We start from the raw sequence: 16,971 nt of genomic DNA on the forward strand, positions 1-16,971 counted from the left end.
ATTGTTTTATTTCAATTAATGAAAGCAAACTTGTAAGACAAGTATTTTAGAAATGTTCAGTCGCTTGGTTTAAGTAAAAAACGTAAATTGAGATGTTTCACAGCAGATATGTTGCCCGTGAAAGCAGCTAAAATCTGCAAATTTATTAATTCAAATTCAATGAAATTCATAAGGCAGATTAAATATTAATTCATATACATACGCTTGTGTTTTATCTTATGAAATTTAAACCAACAGTTGAACAGATATTTATGATGAATTCAAGATTTCAGGATTAAACTAATGAAATTATTTGTTCTTAAATTCGACTTTCTAGGATGGAGAATAAAAGGAAATGAACGAGTTGTCATCGCCTCTTAACTATCTTCAATCATTCACGGTTGTAAAATTGGGTATTAAATAAATGTAAATGTTCATTATTGCACAGTAGTGCATTTTAATTTACGGTGCGTAAGAATTACGTATCGCGACGTAACAGTCGGTATAGGTCCACTTTTTGGTATTTTCCCTACATTTTCATTTCAACTACCTTTTAGTATATTTATGGTGGAGGGTAACCAAAGTTCGGCCCGGCCGAACTTAACGCTTTTTCACTTGTTTATTGTTGCTTTTAAAACCTTAGGCTTCATTCAGTCAGTGTGTATACAGGGCTAGGTGTGAAAATGTTTAGTAATTGCATTAGTCTCGTCTTGTTTCAGTGAATGTAATTGATGAAAAACAAAAGTGAAAGACATATACGTACATATATATACGTATATGTCTTTCACTTTTATTTTAGTTTTTATACCCTTCACCACTCTGTGGTACAGGGTATGTTTGTAACAGGCAAAAGGAAACAAGATAGATACATGGTTCCTTTTGAGAATATACATAGAAACACTTTCTGAGTTGTTTTATGCATGTCCGTCCGTTCGCCCGTCTGTCTGTCGATGTTAAATTGTACACAAAGTACAGGTCGCATTTATAATCCGAATTGAATGTAATTTGGCACAGGCCACTTATTTGGCTCAAGGGCGATCCCTATTGAATTGGGAAAAATCGGTTCAGATTTAGATATAGCTGCCATATATATCTTCGTCCAATTTAATGTAAACGGTCCCTATATATCTTTCGATTTGCACGAAATTTGGTACAGCGTAATGAATTTGCTCTAGAATGATGTGTGTTAAGTTTCGTGAAAATCGTTTCAGATTTGGATATATATCACATATATATTTTCGTCCGATTTAAGATAAATGGTGTACCAAAGTCCCTTTATATCTTTTGATTTGCACGAAATTTGGCACAGCGTAATGAATTAGGTCTAGAATGATGTGTGTCAAGTTTCCTGAAAATCGGTTCAGATTTGCATATAGCTCCCATATATATTTTCGTCCGATTTAAGGTAAATGGTGTATCAAAGCGTCTATATATAAGAAATTACAAAAATCTTTTAAATTCCTTGAAACTGAGGTTTGCAAGGTTATAACTCGCGAAATATGAACATATTGCATATAATTTAAATTCATTTCTATAAAATGAAGTGTTCTTGTCAAAATCTTAAAATATTGGTAATAGATAATAAGTTGGGTGGAAGCTGTGATGGTGGTAATGTAAAACAAGTGAATAAGCGTTAAGTTCGGCCGGGCCGAACTTTGGATACCCTCCACCATAGATATACTGACAGGTACTAGAAATGAAAATATAGGGAACATACCAAAAAGTTGACCTATGCCGACATTTCTATGTAAACTATAATACACATTTCAGAAATTTTTAATGGATAATTATACCCTCAGCCTTATGGCTAATGAGGGTGTATACACTTTACACCGTGGAAACGTGCCTCATCGAATATTGGTTCTAGACCCCATGTTTCTTTGGACAAAATCCGTTTCAGAAAATTTAGATTTCATCCAAACTTTGCACATCTTATTATTTCTTCCAAACTTAATTCAAATTCGAAGATGGGGAATATCGGTCCACTCCTTCTGGTACTTCCCACACAGGGGCTAGGTCTAAATACGGGTTATAGTTCATATATAGTTAATTATCAAACCTTACATTCTAGTTTTTTATCTCGATATCATCCGCAGGTGATATGATTACAACAGAGTCTTTGAACCAAACCCAAAACGCGGAACAAATTGCATAACTATTTTAATATAAACAAATGAAAAAGCGCTAAGTTCGGCCGGGCCGAACTTTGGATACCCTCCACCATAAATATACTAAAAGGTAGTTGAAATGAAAATGTAGGGAAAATACCAAAACGAGGACCTATACCGTCATTTCTACAGCGCGATCACATTATTGTGAACCATGTTCCAGAAAATGTTGATTTCATCCAACCTGTGCCTATCTTATAATTCTTCCAAACTTAGTTCAGGTTCGAAGATGTGGACTATCGGTCCACTCCCTCTGATACCACCCACACAGGTGCTAGGGACTAAATGCGGGTTTTAGTTCATGTATAGTTCATTATCGAACCTTACGTTCTAACTTTATATCGATATTCTCCGCATGTTAAATGATTACGACAGACTCGTAGAACCAAACCCAAAACGCGGAACAAATTAGATAACTATTTTAATATAAACAAGTGAAAATGCGTTAAGTTCGGTCGGGCCGAACTTTGGATACCCTCCACCATAGTTATACTGACAGATACATGTAATGAAAATATAGGGAACATACCAAAAAGTGGGTATATACCGATAATTCTACAAACCGATTTATGTAAACCATTATGTACACCAAATACAAACTTCAGCAATTTTTAATGAGGATTTTTCCTAAAATCTGCAAGATCCAAAAAGTGGACTGATACTGATAACGTATGGTAGAGTATAAAATCCTCAAACTACTGTAATTTAGATTACAAAGTTATATGAGGCTATGCCTAAAGAGGGACTAATATTGATTACATAGTGTAGGAAAATGGTGAATATTTGGGGATATCATTATATGAGGGCTATGCCTAATTAATGACCGGTATATGCCAATATTGAACCCAATATTTTAATTGTTTATCTCAATTCTTTCCTTCAGGAGGTATCACTATAATGAGGAGATGCCTAAACGACTGCCGATATATTTCATTATCGTCATGTTTGAGGTTTCTTTTATCACAATACCTTTAGAAGGCGGAATGTTTGCAACAGATGGCTAAATAGTCTTTGTAGGGTAAAAAATGACTATTCCCCGTAACGACTACCCAACCGCAACACACGGAACAAATCATATAACTATTTTAATACAAAAAGGGGGTTATATGGGGACTACCCCCAAAAAGGGGTGAATATAATAATTTTTGGTGGGGAGATTTGTTACCATATACGACTACAAAATACCAAAGGGGTGAATATTAATAATTTTTGGTGGGGAGATTTGTTACAATATACGACTACAAAATAGCAAATTTCAGCGAATTCGGTTAAAAAACGAGCTCATTTACCTCAAAATATCGAAAATTCCAGGTACCCTTATATGGGGACTACCCGAAAAAATTGACCTCTATTTCTAATTTTCTGTGGAGAGATTTGCTACCCAATAATAACTGAAATTACTAAATTACAGCCAATTCAGTGAAAAATCCGGTCAAAACCCCCCAAAAACTGGAAATTGGGAGGTACCCTTATATGGGGGCTACCAGAAAAATGGACCTATATGTATAATTTTCTGTGGAGAAATTGGGTACCCAATAGCAACTCAATATACCAAATTTCAGCGAATTCGGTTGAAAAACGCGCTCAAGAACCCCAAAATACCGAAAATTGGGGGTACCCTTATATGGGAGCTATGCCTAAACGTGGACCGATATATCCCATCTCCGAACTTGACCTGCCTGCAGACAAATCTATCTCAACTCGTTTAGACGCTAGAGTGATTACAACAGACGGAAATTTTACGCTGATCAAGAATATATATACTTTATAGGGTCGGAAATGATTATTTCGATGAGTTACAAACGGAAAAACAAAATTAATATACCCTCCATACTATGGTGGAGGGTATAAAAAGGGGGTTATATGGGGACTACCCCCATATACGTATACAAAATACCAAATTGCAGCGAGTTCGGTTGAAAAACGCGCTCAAGAACACCAAAATACCGAATATTGGGGGTACCCTTATATGGGGGCTACCCGAAAAATGGACCTATATTCATAATTTTTTGTGGAGAAATTTGGTACCCATTAAGAACTCAAAATACTAAATTACAGCCAATTCGATGTAAAAATACGATCAAAACCCCCAAAATACTGAAAATTGGAAGGTGCCGTTATATGGGGGCTACCAGAAAAAGTGGACCTATACTCATAATTTTTTGTGGACACATTTAGTTCACTATAAGAACCCAATGTACCAAATTTCGAATTCGGTTGAAAATTACCGAAAAAAACCTTATATGGGAGCGCCTAAACGTGGACTGATATATCCCATCGAACTTGACCTGCCTGCAGAACCTCAATTCCTTCAGAAGATAGCGTGATTACAACAGACGGACGGACATGGCTAGATCGTCTTAGAATTTTACCCTGATCAAGAATATATATACTTTATACGCGCTCAATAACCCCAAAATACCGAAAATTGGGGGGTACCCTTATATGGGAGCTAGGCCTAAACGTGGACCGATATATCCCATCTTCGAACTTGACCTGCCTGCGGACAAAAGACGACTCTGTGCAAAATTTTGGCGATCTATCTCAACTCGTTTAGACGCTAGAGACGCTACAACTGACGGACGGGCAGACGGACATGCTTAGATCGTCTTAGAATTTTACGCTGATCAAGAATATATATACTTTATAGGGTCGGAAATGATTATTTCGTTGTTGCCCACAGGCAACAAAATGTTTTAGAGCTAATATTTAAAATGCTGCTAGTAGATATATATTCTTTGGATTTCATATGTCAAGTCCTGATTATGGACGATACATATCACAAGAAAAATCTAAAGAAATCAAATTTTTCGTAAAGTTATAAGATTTTTAATATAGAGAAGAGGGCAAAAATGTGTACAGTACTAATTTGTGTATACAGTCCAAATTATTTAAATCGCTTCGTATTCGAAATGTACTAATTCTGCCATCAGAATTTTTTTAAATTCTTGTAAAACAGAATATAGAGAATACTATAAAATTATTTCTTCGTAGATTTTGCATTTGGTTTTGTTGATATTGGGCTTTTATTTTTCAGAAAGAAAGTACTGTATCTCCCGAAATCAAGGATGTAGCGATGTCAAATTTTGTCCATATCCTATCTAGGATAGTTGCATTAAATCTGTGAACAGAAAATTGTTCTATGATTACGGAAAAAAATTCGGGGCCCAAGGGGTTAATATACCCTCCATACTATGGTGGAGGGTATAAAAAGGGGTTATATGGGGACTACCCCAAAAAGGGGGTGCATGTTAAAAAATTTTTTTGTAGGGAAATTTGTTACCATATTCGGCTACAAAATACCAAATTTCAGCGAATTCGGTTGAAAAACCTCAAAATATGGAAAATTGGGGGTACCCTTATATGAGGGCTACCAGAACAATTTGACCCATATTTATAATTTTTGGTGGAGATATTTGGGACCCAATAAGAACCAAATGTACCAAATTTCAGCGAAATCGGTTGAAAAACGCGCTCAAGAGCCCCAAAATACCGACATTTGGGGGGGTACCCTTATATGGGGGCTACCAGCAAAAATGGACCTATATTTATAAGATTAAGTGGAGAGATTTGGTACCCAATAAGAACTCATAGTACTAAATTACAGCCAATTCGGTTGAAAACTAGGATCAAAACCCCCAAAATACTGAGATTTAAAGGGTACCGTTATATGGGGGCTACCAGAAAAAAATGGACCTATATGTATAATTTTTTGTGGAGAAATTGGGTACCCAATAGCAACTCAATATACCAAATTTCAGCGAATTCTGTTGAAAAACGCGCTCAAGAACCCCAAAATACCGAAAATTGGGGGGTACTTCGAAAAAAATTTGCAAAATTTTGGCGATCTATCTCAACTTGTTTAGACGCTAGAGTGATTACAACAGACGAACAGACGGTGGAGAGTATAAAAATGTATGAAAATATTGTTACGTTCTTGGATTTTACTTAATCCCGTGTAGACGTTGTCTTGTTTCCCAATACAGCTCGTACCAAATAAAACGCGAGTTCTTTCAGATTACGATTATTACAATGATTTTATTCACACAACTTTACTTTGCACTTTACTTTACTCGACGGTTTCAATTCGCGATCTGATTCACAACTGACAGACTGCCTTTCCATTTCCCCTATTTATATGAGCCTCGCCTGTCGCTACAGAAGTTTCTAGACGATCTGGTAACACCTAGATTACGAACAATCTACAAATGCAACAAACACATACAATCTTACAGTGAGTAAACAATAACAACAACACATATACAGGCGAGGGGTAACAAAGAAAGAGGAATTAAGCGATCATCAATGATGACGTTTAACAAGAATTGTACGTCAACAAAAAAATAGACAATGAAAGAGGAAATGGAAGGATGTAGAAAAATCCATACAGTAGTTGTTGTTGTGAAGTTATTCAAATAAACTGCGTAGTAGAAATTTACGTTACAATTCAAATTCTTAAATTAACGGAATTCATCTAAATTAACTTAAATCTAAAGTTATATTCGTAACATTGCCCCCCGCTTAAGCCTGTTGGTCACGAATAGGCACAGTTCCCGTTCCGTAGGGGGTCAGCCGCTCCAAATGTACAACTTTCATCTTCGACCTGGGACTGTCGCTCCTCTGGATGCGATAAACGACGTCATTTATTTTCGTGACAATCTTGTAGGGTCCTTCCCAGTGCGTTTGCAATTTGGGGCACAGTCCTTTCTTTCGTTGTGCGTTGAACAATAGTACCAGTTGCCCTTCTTGAAACCCATCGGTATTTGCCGCTCGATCATACCTTGCCTTTATGCGGTTGCTAAACATGTTTATTTGATGTCGGACTGCATCGTGGACTTTACTAAAAGAGTTTTGACTGTCTTCATCTTGGTTCACATCGTCGTTTGGGGTAGCACCAAATATAAAATCGCCAGGTAGCTTTAATTCATTTCCGAACAGAACTTTGGCTGGGGTCCGGGATGTGGAATCATGAATGGCCGATCTATAAGCCAGTAAAAACTTGGGAATATGCTCATCCCAGTCTCGTTGGCCACTGTCCACCACTTTCCGTAGATGTTCTTCCAGGGTGCGATTGAATCTTTCCACCATGCCATCTGATTGTGGATGTAGGGGCGTCGTTCTGGTTTTCTTGATTCCGTAGGAGTCACACATTTCCTTGAAGATCGCTGATTCAAAATTCCTACCTTGATCGGAATGAACCTCAGATGGAACACCATAGCGACAAATCCAATTTTTGCTGAACACATCCACAATTGTCCTGGCTTCTTGATTTGGGATAGCATAAACCTCTGGCCATTTACTGAAGTAATCCATGACCACTAAGACATACAGGTTTCCAGAGTCGCTTGTTGGGAACGGTCCAGCTACATCCATTGCGATTCTTTCAAAAGGGGCTCCTGAATTATACTGCTGCATGTAGCCTCGACTCTTCCGTGTGGGACCTTTAGCTCTTATGCACCTTTCACAATTGGCGATCCAGTCGGCAATGGATTTTTGACAGCCGACCCAGTAGAATCTCTGCTTTACCTTTTCAGCGGTTTTTGCTATGCCAAGATGTCCTCCACTTGGCCATCGTGAAACTCCGACAAGACATCTCTTATTTTGGAGTCTGGGACGACGATCAAGTTCCGGTGAGATTTACCGTCCTCACTTTCCCATTTGCGATATAGGCAACCATCTATTATAAGTAGACTGTCCCACTGGGCCCAATAGGATTTTAAAAGAGGGCTTTCGGAGGTAATTTCTTTGCGACTAGGTCGCTTGCCCGTTTCTATGGCCGAAATTACTTTGCCCAGAATGGGATCTCTTCGTTGTTCCGTCGACCAAACTTCACCCGACTCCAACTGCAATAGTCGGACATCAACGAGACGACGGCAAGAACAAACTTGCCGCCAGGTATAGGGTATGCCAAAATGGGGGCTCTGCATAGCATGTCTTTGAGCTTTCTGAATGACTCCTCCTGGTCGTTGCCCCACTGAAACCTCTGGCCTTTTTGCGTCAAGCGGTGTAGACAGGCGGCGATGTTGGCAAAATTTTGGACAAATCGACGGTAGTATGTGCAGAGACCCAGAAAGCTTCGCAGCTCATGGAGATTTCGGGGCTGCGGCCAATCTCTGACGGCTTGAATTTTCTCCTTATCCGTCGATATGCCCTCCGGCGTCACGTGGTGCCCCAGGAACTCCACCTCTCGTTGGAAGAAACTGCACTTCTTTGGGTTCAGCTTGAGACCTGAAGACGAAAGCTGCTGTAGAACATCCTTTAAGTTCTTGATGTGTTCGTCGAAGTTGCGTCCCATGACTATGATGTCATCCAGGTATATGAGGCACGACTTCCACTGCAGCCCTTTTAACACACGCTCCATCAGCCTTTCAAATGTAGCCGGGGCGTTGCAGAGTCCGAATGGCATGATATTGAACTGCCAGGGACCCCCATTAACGCCAAACGCTGTTTTCTCTTTATCTTTCTCGGCGATCTCTACTTGCCAGTACCCACTCTGCAGGTCGAGGGTAGAGAACCATGACGTCCCGGCTAATGTGTCCAATGTGTCGTCGATTCTTGGGAGCGGATAGCTGTCTTTCTTGGTGACGTCATTCAACTTTCGGTAGTCCACACAAAATCGGGTGCTTCCGTCTTTCTTCTTGACCAATACCACTGGGGAGCACCATGGACTTGACGATGGTTCTATTACACCACTCTTTTCCATTTCACTTATCAGCTTCTGGACCTCGTCTCTTTTCGCCAGGGGAACACTTCTTGAAGGCTGTTTAATGGGTCTCGCATCTGCTGTATGGATTTCATGTTTCACCACTGATGTTCTTCCCTGGTGCTCTTTTGTCAACGCAAAGGTAGAGGCATATTTCCATAATAGCTGCTTAGCCTTGTTCATCTCGGAAGGTGATAATTGGTGTGTCCACTCTTTTATGTAGCCGTCGAGGTGCTTCTTCTCCATGGCTGCTGGCTTTTCGGTGCTAGTTTCCAAATTAATTACAGCTTCAGCTGGTGTGCATTGTCCAACATCGGAAAATTGGCAAATTTGCTCTTGCTTGTTTGACAGGTTCAAAACTCTAACAGGAATCAATCTGTCCTTGTTGCTTTTCACCAGAGCATTCGCTATAAGGATATTACTGTTTATGTTTTCTGCTGGTTCCACCACCCACTACTTCTCGGCTCCACAATCTCCATTCATTGGTACCCATATTATTGCTTCGGCACAGGGCGGTATTATCTCTGGATGGTCCGTTGTCAGACGTCTAATGGGTGTACTTTCATCGTAGCCCACGTTTAACGGAATTTCGACGTTAGACCAGGTCATCACACGCTCTTTCATATCCAGATTGATACCAAAGGCAATCATAAAATCTGCGCCTATTATCACTTCGTCTACGATATCGGCAACTATAAACTCGTAATTCTCCGATTTATTGGCAATAGTTAGTCTCAGGGTAATCTTGCCGTGTTCATGCCCCGCTGGACTGGCTCGATTTAGTTTAACGGTGACTCCTTGGTGGACTGTTGAGCCATTCTTCTACCATCTTTCGTTGGAGGTGGTGACAATGACCTGGATCGTTTGCGCTTAGCTCTGCATTCGCGCGCAATATGACCTGCTTTATCGCAGTTGAAGCATCTAATCCTGGGCTTAGTCATCCCTACTGACTTTGTTTCTTCTATTACCTGCCTCATGGCGTCCTTGATCGAGTTAACGAGAGCTTGGGGTTCGAAACATTCGGTCTCCAGTTGACGAATCTTGTGGGTCTGGGGCTTAACAATTATTCTTGCCGTCTCTTGGGCAAGAGCAAACGAAACGGTTTCGGCAAATGACGCTTTTGGTGACGCATATGTTGCACATTTAATCTCAGGGTCACGTATGCCATTCACAAATGTTTCGATTTTCATACGGTCCAGCAATGGGTGATTCTCTCCTGGATACGTCATTAACACCAAACGTTCCACCTCAGCTGCAAAGTCTTGTAACGTCTCGTTTGCCCTCTGTACTCTTCCCCTTAATTCCATAAGGTAGATGTTTTGTTTATGTTCGCCACCGTACTTACGTTCCAGTGCCGCAATAACATCTTCATAGTTGCTTCTAGAAGCGACAGGAATACTCTGTATGACATCAGCAGCACTGCCCTTCAATGCCAGAAGTAGTGCAACCGCTTTGTCGCTGTCGTTCCACGAATTTCTAGAAGCCACTGTCTCGAACTGTAACTTGAAAACATTGAATGACGTAGAGCCGTCGAATACAGGAGGTTTGATTTTTAGTGTGTTATCAGGAGCTCGCACCGGACCACTTTTAATTTCCAGTTCCGAAATTTTCTTCTCCAGATTCGTAAACCTGTGGTCGTGGGCCAGAAATTTCTCGTCAACCGACTGCACTTTCTTATCCAACTCTTTAATTTGGACCTCCACGGTTTCCACTCTCCTTCCAATAACTTCTGTAATGTTCTCGAGTTTCTCGTTCATTCTACAGTTCTCTGCCTTGAGTTCATCTAACTTTCTGGAATTCACTTCGAAAATTCGTCTCGAGTTTTCTTCTGACTTCCTGGAATTCTCTTCGAACATTCGTCTCGAGTTTTCTTCTGACTTCCTGGAATTCTCTTCGAACCTTCTGAAATTTTCCTCAAACATTTTGGCCAGCATTTCTCTGAAATCGTCACTCCTGGCAGCTACTGACGAGACTTCCTCACCGTTGGATTCGCCCATTTCCGATAAATCCACTTCATCCTTACTGTCAAACTCATATGTATCGATGTTCATACCACGGCGCTCGAACTCATCCAACAGACGTTTTTGTAGTTCAGCCTTGTTGCCAGTAGAGGACAATTCCAATTTATTAAGTTCCTTCTTCAAGTCTTCCACTCGTAGATCCTTAAACTTCATCGTAGTATTATCGTAATCCCACTTCTGTCACCAATTGTTACGTTCTTGGATTTTACCTAATCCCGTGTAGACGTTGTTTTATTTCCCAATACAGCTCGTACCAAATAAAACGCGGGTTCTTCCGGATTACGATTATTACAATGATTTTATTCACACAACTTTACTTTGCACTTTACTCGACGGTCTCAATTCGCGATCTGATTCGCAACTGACTGACTGCCTTTCCATTTCCCCTATTTATATGAGCCTCGCCTGTCGCTACCGAAGTTTCTAGACGATCTGGTAACACCTAGATTACGAATAATCTACAAATGCAACAAACACATACAACCTTACAGTGAGTAAACAATAACAACAACACATATACAGGCGAGGGGGTAACAAAGAAAGAGGAATTAAGCGATCATCAATGATGACGTTTAACAAGAATTGTACGTCAACAAAAAAAAAATAGACAATGAAAGAGGAAATGGAAGGATGTAGAAAAATCTATACAGTAGTTGTTATTGTGAAGTTATTCAAATAAACTGCGTAGTAGAAATTTACGTTACAATTCAAATTCTTAAATTAACGGAATTCATCTAAATTAACTTAAATCTAAAGTTATATTCGTAACAATATTGATATTTTGAATCGAGTTGATTTCGCAAATCTTAACGCATTTAAAATTTAACTTTGTATTTATTTAGAGGAATCGCTTCTTCTAGAGAAGAAGAAATACAATATAGAATAACCACCATCCTCTAGTACTGCCTCAAGCTTTGTAAGTATTTAACTTTAAAAATAGACAAATTGTATGTAGGGGATAAGGGGGCACCTTTTGAACGGGGGCACCTTTGAACAGCGCTCATAAAACCATGGTTTAAATTTTTTCCGACCCGCTACCACATTTTTGTATATGGCAATCTTGTTCTTTATCTGCGTAAACCACTTTGGCTAGCTTTTTCAGTTGTCGACAAATTGTACATGTTTTCGCAGTGTAATTGTAAACTTTTATTATTTTGGTTTTAAGGGCGCAGGAAGAATTCTGTGAAAGTTTTCTTTCGTTAAACAAATTTTTTTGCATTCCAATAATCATTTCAAACCAGCAGTGCCCAAAATAGGTCCCATGGGATGTCGGTGTGTGTCAAAACTCTCTCACACACAATGATAAAAATAGAAACATTTGAAAATAAAAAATATTTTCAAAATTGTCATTCATTCCTTTTTGTTTTCATACACTGAACGAAAAACTTAGGACTTTTTCGCCAAAAATTAGTTCAGAAAAAGTCGAAATATGTCTATCTTTATATAGGAAAATATATCATTAACAAGCATATTTGCATTAAATACAAAATGTTTTTCTGTCTTAAAATTTGAAATACAAGTTTTTACAATTTTTCTCACAGTGTGTATTTGAAACAAATACAATAACAAACATTTGCATGTATTTGTGTGGACAGCCCTGTTTCAAACATAACTAATGTAATTTCTTTCTAATATATTTATTACAAAAAATGTTATTATACATTTCCGTAAAATGCGACGGGTGGGACACCTTTGAACATGCCCATTAAATTCGAGTAAAAGCGGAGTTTTTAACTTTTGGCTTCGATTTCTCAAACTTTCAAATGAGATAATAAGATTACGAAATTAACTGTATTTTTCACCATATTAATTTTTGTTTTTATGTCATGATCTGATTTTTTTAATTTTCGAAAATTTTTATATATATTTTTTAATAAATAAATTCATTTCTGATATCTTTGAATAAAATAAATTTATATTTTAACATAAACACTGTAAAAACCGTTCAAAAATGTCAAGCCTTGTTCAAAGGTGCCCCCCTTGGGGACAGTTTTGAACACTTTGACTTCCTCCCTTAAAACAGCAATACAATATTTATATCATGCTTAAAGTATGTCATATATATATTCATTGCAAAGGTTACCTATTAGTTAAGATTTATAAGAAACCAAAATTTGTAAAATAATTTTATGAGGCTTGAAAGAAAAAAGTGTTCAAAGGTGTCCCCTCTCCCCTATACATTTATTCTACAACAGATTTACTACAGTGCAAGCAAGCGACATTCAAATACTTATTGCAAGTGCTTGTAGCCAATACTCCACTGAGGAAAGAACAGATTTGTATATCAGCTATATTAAAGTTGAGCAACGCGTTGCGAGTTTTCGTTTCCTTGTGGTTGTTGCATTTTCGATAACACATAACGCAACGGATGGCTCAACGCGAGCATCCTGCTTAGCCCTTTACTAGTTTCTAACTAAATATATATTTTTTCTGCTAAGCCTATGTTTTGCTTTACCTGGATATAACGAAATAATTTGCTTAGTCCCTACTAGTCGATATAACCGTACTCGACTGTATAAATATATATTTTTTAATGGATTGTGTCTTTGCTATTGTCTACATAAAAAATGTCATTTGTAAACACTAGGTAAAGAGCAAATACAACATTAGGTCTCTACAGTTTTTGTGTAATCGTAATAACTATCAAAGTTATCGTTTATCGATATTCAGTACAACAGACATCGGTCTTTCATTGAAGTAGCGTGTGGTAAACTCGTGTTCGTTTGTGTTATTACTTTTAACAAATTGAATAAATAATTAAAGGAGAGGAATTTGTGACTTAAAACAAGTTTACTGCACATCACAATGGCCGATGTGGACGATTTATTCAATTGTTTCAATGAGCAGGATGATTCAAATGCTATAGAACCACCAATTCCAGTCGTTGAGGGAAATGACGGCGAAAACGAATCGTAAGTAAATTGTTATTCAAAATGAAATTTAGTAATCAAATTTTTGTTGTTTTAGGACACCAAAGACAACGGAGAAGCGCCCACTTGTTACCTCCGAAGATGCTGATAATGATGAAGGCAATAAACGTGCTAAAATGACCGAGTCTATATTGGATGACATTTGTGTCGACGCTTTACAATCTCGAATTGCAGTACATGTGATTAAATCACCGGAATCTTGCACACATGAAGTTGCAGTATATCCCGGACAGGACTACATACCCTTGCAGCCGTTTACTGGTACCCCAGCTAAGGAGTATCCCTTCGTCCTGGATCCTTTTCAAAAGGAAGCAATTCTGTGTATTGATAACCAACAAAGTGTATTGGTTTCGGCTCACACATCAGCCGGTAAAACTGTGGTAGCTGAATACGCTATCGCTAAGTCCCTTAATTGCAAACAACGTGTCATCTATACCACACCTATTAAGGCATTGTCCAATCAAAAGTACAGAGAATTTAGTGAAGAATTTAAAGATGTGGGTCTGGTTACGGGTGATGTTACAATTAACCCCTCAGCTTCTTGCCTTATTATGACTACAGAGATTTTGCGTAACATGTTATATCGTGGTAGTGAAATTATGCGTGAAGTCGGTTGGGTTGTTTTCGATGAAATCCATTACATGCGTGACAAAGAACGTGGTGTTGTGTGGGAAGAAACCTTGATCCTGTTGCCCGATAACGTTCGTTATGTGTTCCTTTCTGCCACAATTCCTAATGCCCGACAATTTGCTGAGTGGGTTTGTCATTTGCATAAGCAACCGTGTCACGTCGTCTACACTGATTATCGTCCTACGCCCTTGCAGCACTACATATTTCCGGCTGGTGGCGATGGTATACATTTAATTGTTGATGAAAAAGGTCAATTTAAGGAAGATAATTTTAAAACTGCTATGGCTGTCTTACAAAATGCTGGTAAGTAATCAATATTTACATTTCCATATGTGTAAGTCGTGAGTCACCACAGTATTAAAAAAAGTATAGATTTACCTAGTTTTTCAGCAGCTCATCCAATTCCTTTCAACTTAGGTTCAAAAATATGACAACTTATTTTAATATTTTTCTCTTCCATTCTAGGTGAAGCCGCTAAAGGTGATCAAAAAGGTCGTAAAGGTGGCATTAAAGGTGTCAACTCTGGCCAATCGAATATCTTCAAAATTGTAAAAATGATAATGGAACGGAATTTTGCCCCCGTAATCATTTTCTCATTCAGTAAAAAAGACTGTGAGGTGTATGCCATGCAAATGGCGAAATTAGATTTCAATACTGCCGAGGAAAAGAAATTGGTCGACGAAGTCTTCAACAATGCTTTGGATGTACTATCGGAAGAAGATCGTCAATTACCCCAAGTTGAGAATGTTTTACCACTACTTCGTCGAGGTATTGGCATACATCATGGTGGTCTATTGCCAATTCTTAAGGAAATTATTGAAATCTTGTTCGGTGAAGGTCTACTTAAAGCATTATTTGCTACTGAAACGTTTGCTATGGGTCTAAACATGCCGGCCAGAACGGTTCTTTTCACAGCACCTAGAAAATTTGATGGCAAAGATTTTCGTTGGATTTCCTCGGGTGAATATATTCAAATGGCAGGCCGTGCCGGTCGTCGTGGTTTGGATGACAAAGGTATTGTTATATTAATGATTGATGAAAAGGTGTCACCAGCAGTCGGAAGAGGTATCGTTCAAGGAAAAGCGGATCCCATCAATTCTGCTTTCCACTTAACCTATAATATGGTTTTAAATCTGCTGAGAGTGGATGAAATCAATCCCGAATATATGTTGGAACGATCATTCTTTCAGTTCCAAAACCAGTCCTCCATTCCAGACTTATATAAAGAGGTACAAGAAAAACAAAAGGAACTGGAGAAGTTTAAAATAAATGAAGAACATAGTGTAGCTTCGTATCATCACATTCGTGACCAACTTGATTCATTGGGTAAACAATTTCGAACTTGGATTACAAAACCAGAATATCTAGTACCATATCTTCAACCCGGACGTCTGGTAAAAGTCAAAAACGATACAGAGGAATATGACTGGGGTATAGTGGTTAATTTTAAGAAGCAGACAAGTAAAACTAAAAATCCTTTACAAGCTGAAACATCTGTAATTGTCGATGTCCTGTTACATGTATCGGAAGAGTCGTCCAAAAACGATGATCCAAAGCCTTGCAAGCCCGGTCAAAAAGGAAACATGGAGGTTGTTCCAGTTGTACATAAACTTATATCACAAATATCATCACTGAGAGTGTATTATCCTAATGATTTAAGACCGGCCGATAACCGCAGATCAGTCCTAAAAACAATAAAAGAAGTGAAGAACCGTTTCCCAAAGGGACTTCCACTGCTAAATCCAATTACTGAAATGAACATTAAGGATCCAGAATTTAAGAATATTGTGGACTCCATAGCTAAATTCGAAGAGAGATTATTTGCCCATCCCCTACATAATTCACCTGAATTGGATCGCATCTATGCTCTGTACACCCAAAAATTAAAAGTTATGGAAGAATTGAAGACAGCCAAAGCTAAGCTAAAAGAGGCAAGAAGCCTTCTTCAAATGGACGAACTAAAGCATCGTAAACGTATTCTTCGACGAATGGAATACTGTACTGCCCAAGATGTTATTGAATTCAAGGGTCGTGTGGCTTGTGAACTTAGTTCTGCCGATGAACTACTAATGACTGAAATGATTTTCAATGGTGTGTTCAATGACTTGACAACAGCACAAGCTGTATCCCTACTCTCATGTTTTGTGTGTGATGAAAAGTCCTCCGAAAATCCAACCTCAGCCGAAGAATTATCTGGACCCTTGCGTTCAATGCAAGAATTGGCCCGCCGTATAGCTAAAATTTCAAATGAATGTAAATTGGAATTGGACGAAGAATCGTACGTGGATAAATTCAAGCCCTTCCTTATGGATGTTGTGCTTGCCTGGTGTAAGGGTACATCGTTTTTGAATGTTTGCAAAATGACAGATATTTTTGAGGGATCAATTATTCGTTGTATGCGTCGTTTGGAAGAGCTTTTGCGTCAAATGTGTCAGGCTGCTAAGACGATAGGCAATACAGATTTGGAGAACAAATTTGCCGAAGGTATACGTTTACTGAAACGAGATATTGTTTTTGCTGCCTCATTATATTTATAAGTA

The 16,971-nt window shown here is 38.5% G+C and overlaps 2 protein-coding genes across 2 annotated transcripts; one reads left to right on the forward strand and one right to left on the reverse strand.

Annotated features, from left to right (window-relative positions):
- Window positions 1-56: 56 nt before the first annotated feature.
- Window positions 57-11,448, reverse strand: LOC133325039 (scaffold attachment factor B1-like). Its single transcript, XM_061533866.1, has 3 exons — window positions 10,729-11,448; window positions 10,242-10,608; window positions 57-134 (listed from the first exon to the last, which is right to left on the reverse strand). Exons 1-3 carry the CDS (start codon window positions 11,022-11,024, stop codon window positions 57-59), a joined length of 741 nt encoding a protein of 246 aa, XP_061389850.1. The 5' UTR covers window positions 11,025-11,448.
- A 2,225-nt stretch (window positions 11,449-13,673) lies between these two features.
- LOC133325037 (exosome RNA helicase MTR4-like) lies at window positions 13,674-16,971 on the forward strand. Its single transcript, XM_061533864.1, has 3 exons — window positions 13,674-13,783; window positions 13,839-14,734; window positions 14,897-16,971. Exons 1-3 carry the CDS (start codon window positions 13,677-13,679, stop codon window positions 16,966-16,968), a joined length of 3,075 nt encoding a protein of 1,024 aa, XP_061389848.1. The 5' UTR covers window positions 13,674-13,676; the 3' UTR covers window positions 16,969-16,971.

This window comes from Musca vetustissima, unplaced genomic scaffold, assembly GCF_032173495.1.
Source record: "Musca vetustissima isolate MV318-11 ecotype Yass unplaced genomic scaffold, APGP_CSIRO_Mvet_v1 utg17966, whole genome shotgun sequence".
Classification (NCBI taxonomy): Eukaryota; Metazoa; Arthropoda; class Insecta; order Diptera; family Muscidae; genus Musca; species Musca vetustissima.

Bases quoted from the DNA above. Each gene is read 5' to 3' on its own strand.
- LOC133325037 (XM_061533864.1), top strand. From the start codon at position 13,677: ATGGCCGATGTGGACGATTTATTCAATTGTTTCAATGAGCAGGATGAT. The intron at 13,784-13,838 runs GTAAGTAAATTG...TTGTTGTTTTAG, and splicing joins AATGACGGCGAAAACGAATC to GACACCAAAGACAACGGAGA. The intron at 14,735-14,896 runs GTAAGTAATCAA...CTTCCATTCTAG, and splicing joins GGCTGTCTTACAAAATGCTG to GTGAAGCCGCTAAAGGTGAT.
- LOC133325039 (XM_061533866.1), bottom strand. From the start codon at position 11,024: ATGAAGTTTAAGGATCTACGAGTGGAAGACTTGAAGAAGGAACTTAAT. The intron at 10,609-10,728 runs GTCAGAAGAAAA...AGAGAACTGTAG, and splicing joins TTCGAAGAGAATTCCAGGAA to AATGAACGAGAAACTCGAGA. The intron at 135-10,241 runs GTCGCTTCTAGA...ATAAATTTGCAG, and splicing joins ATGTCATACAGAGTATTCCT to ATTTTAGCTGCTTTCACGGG.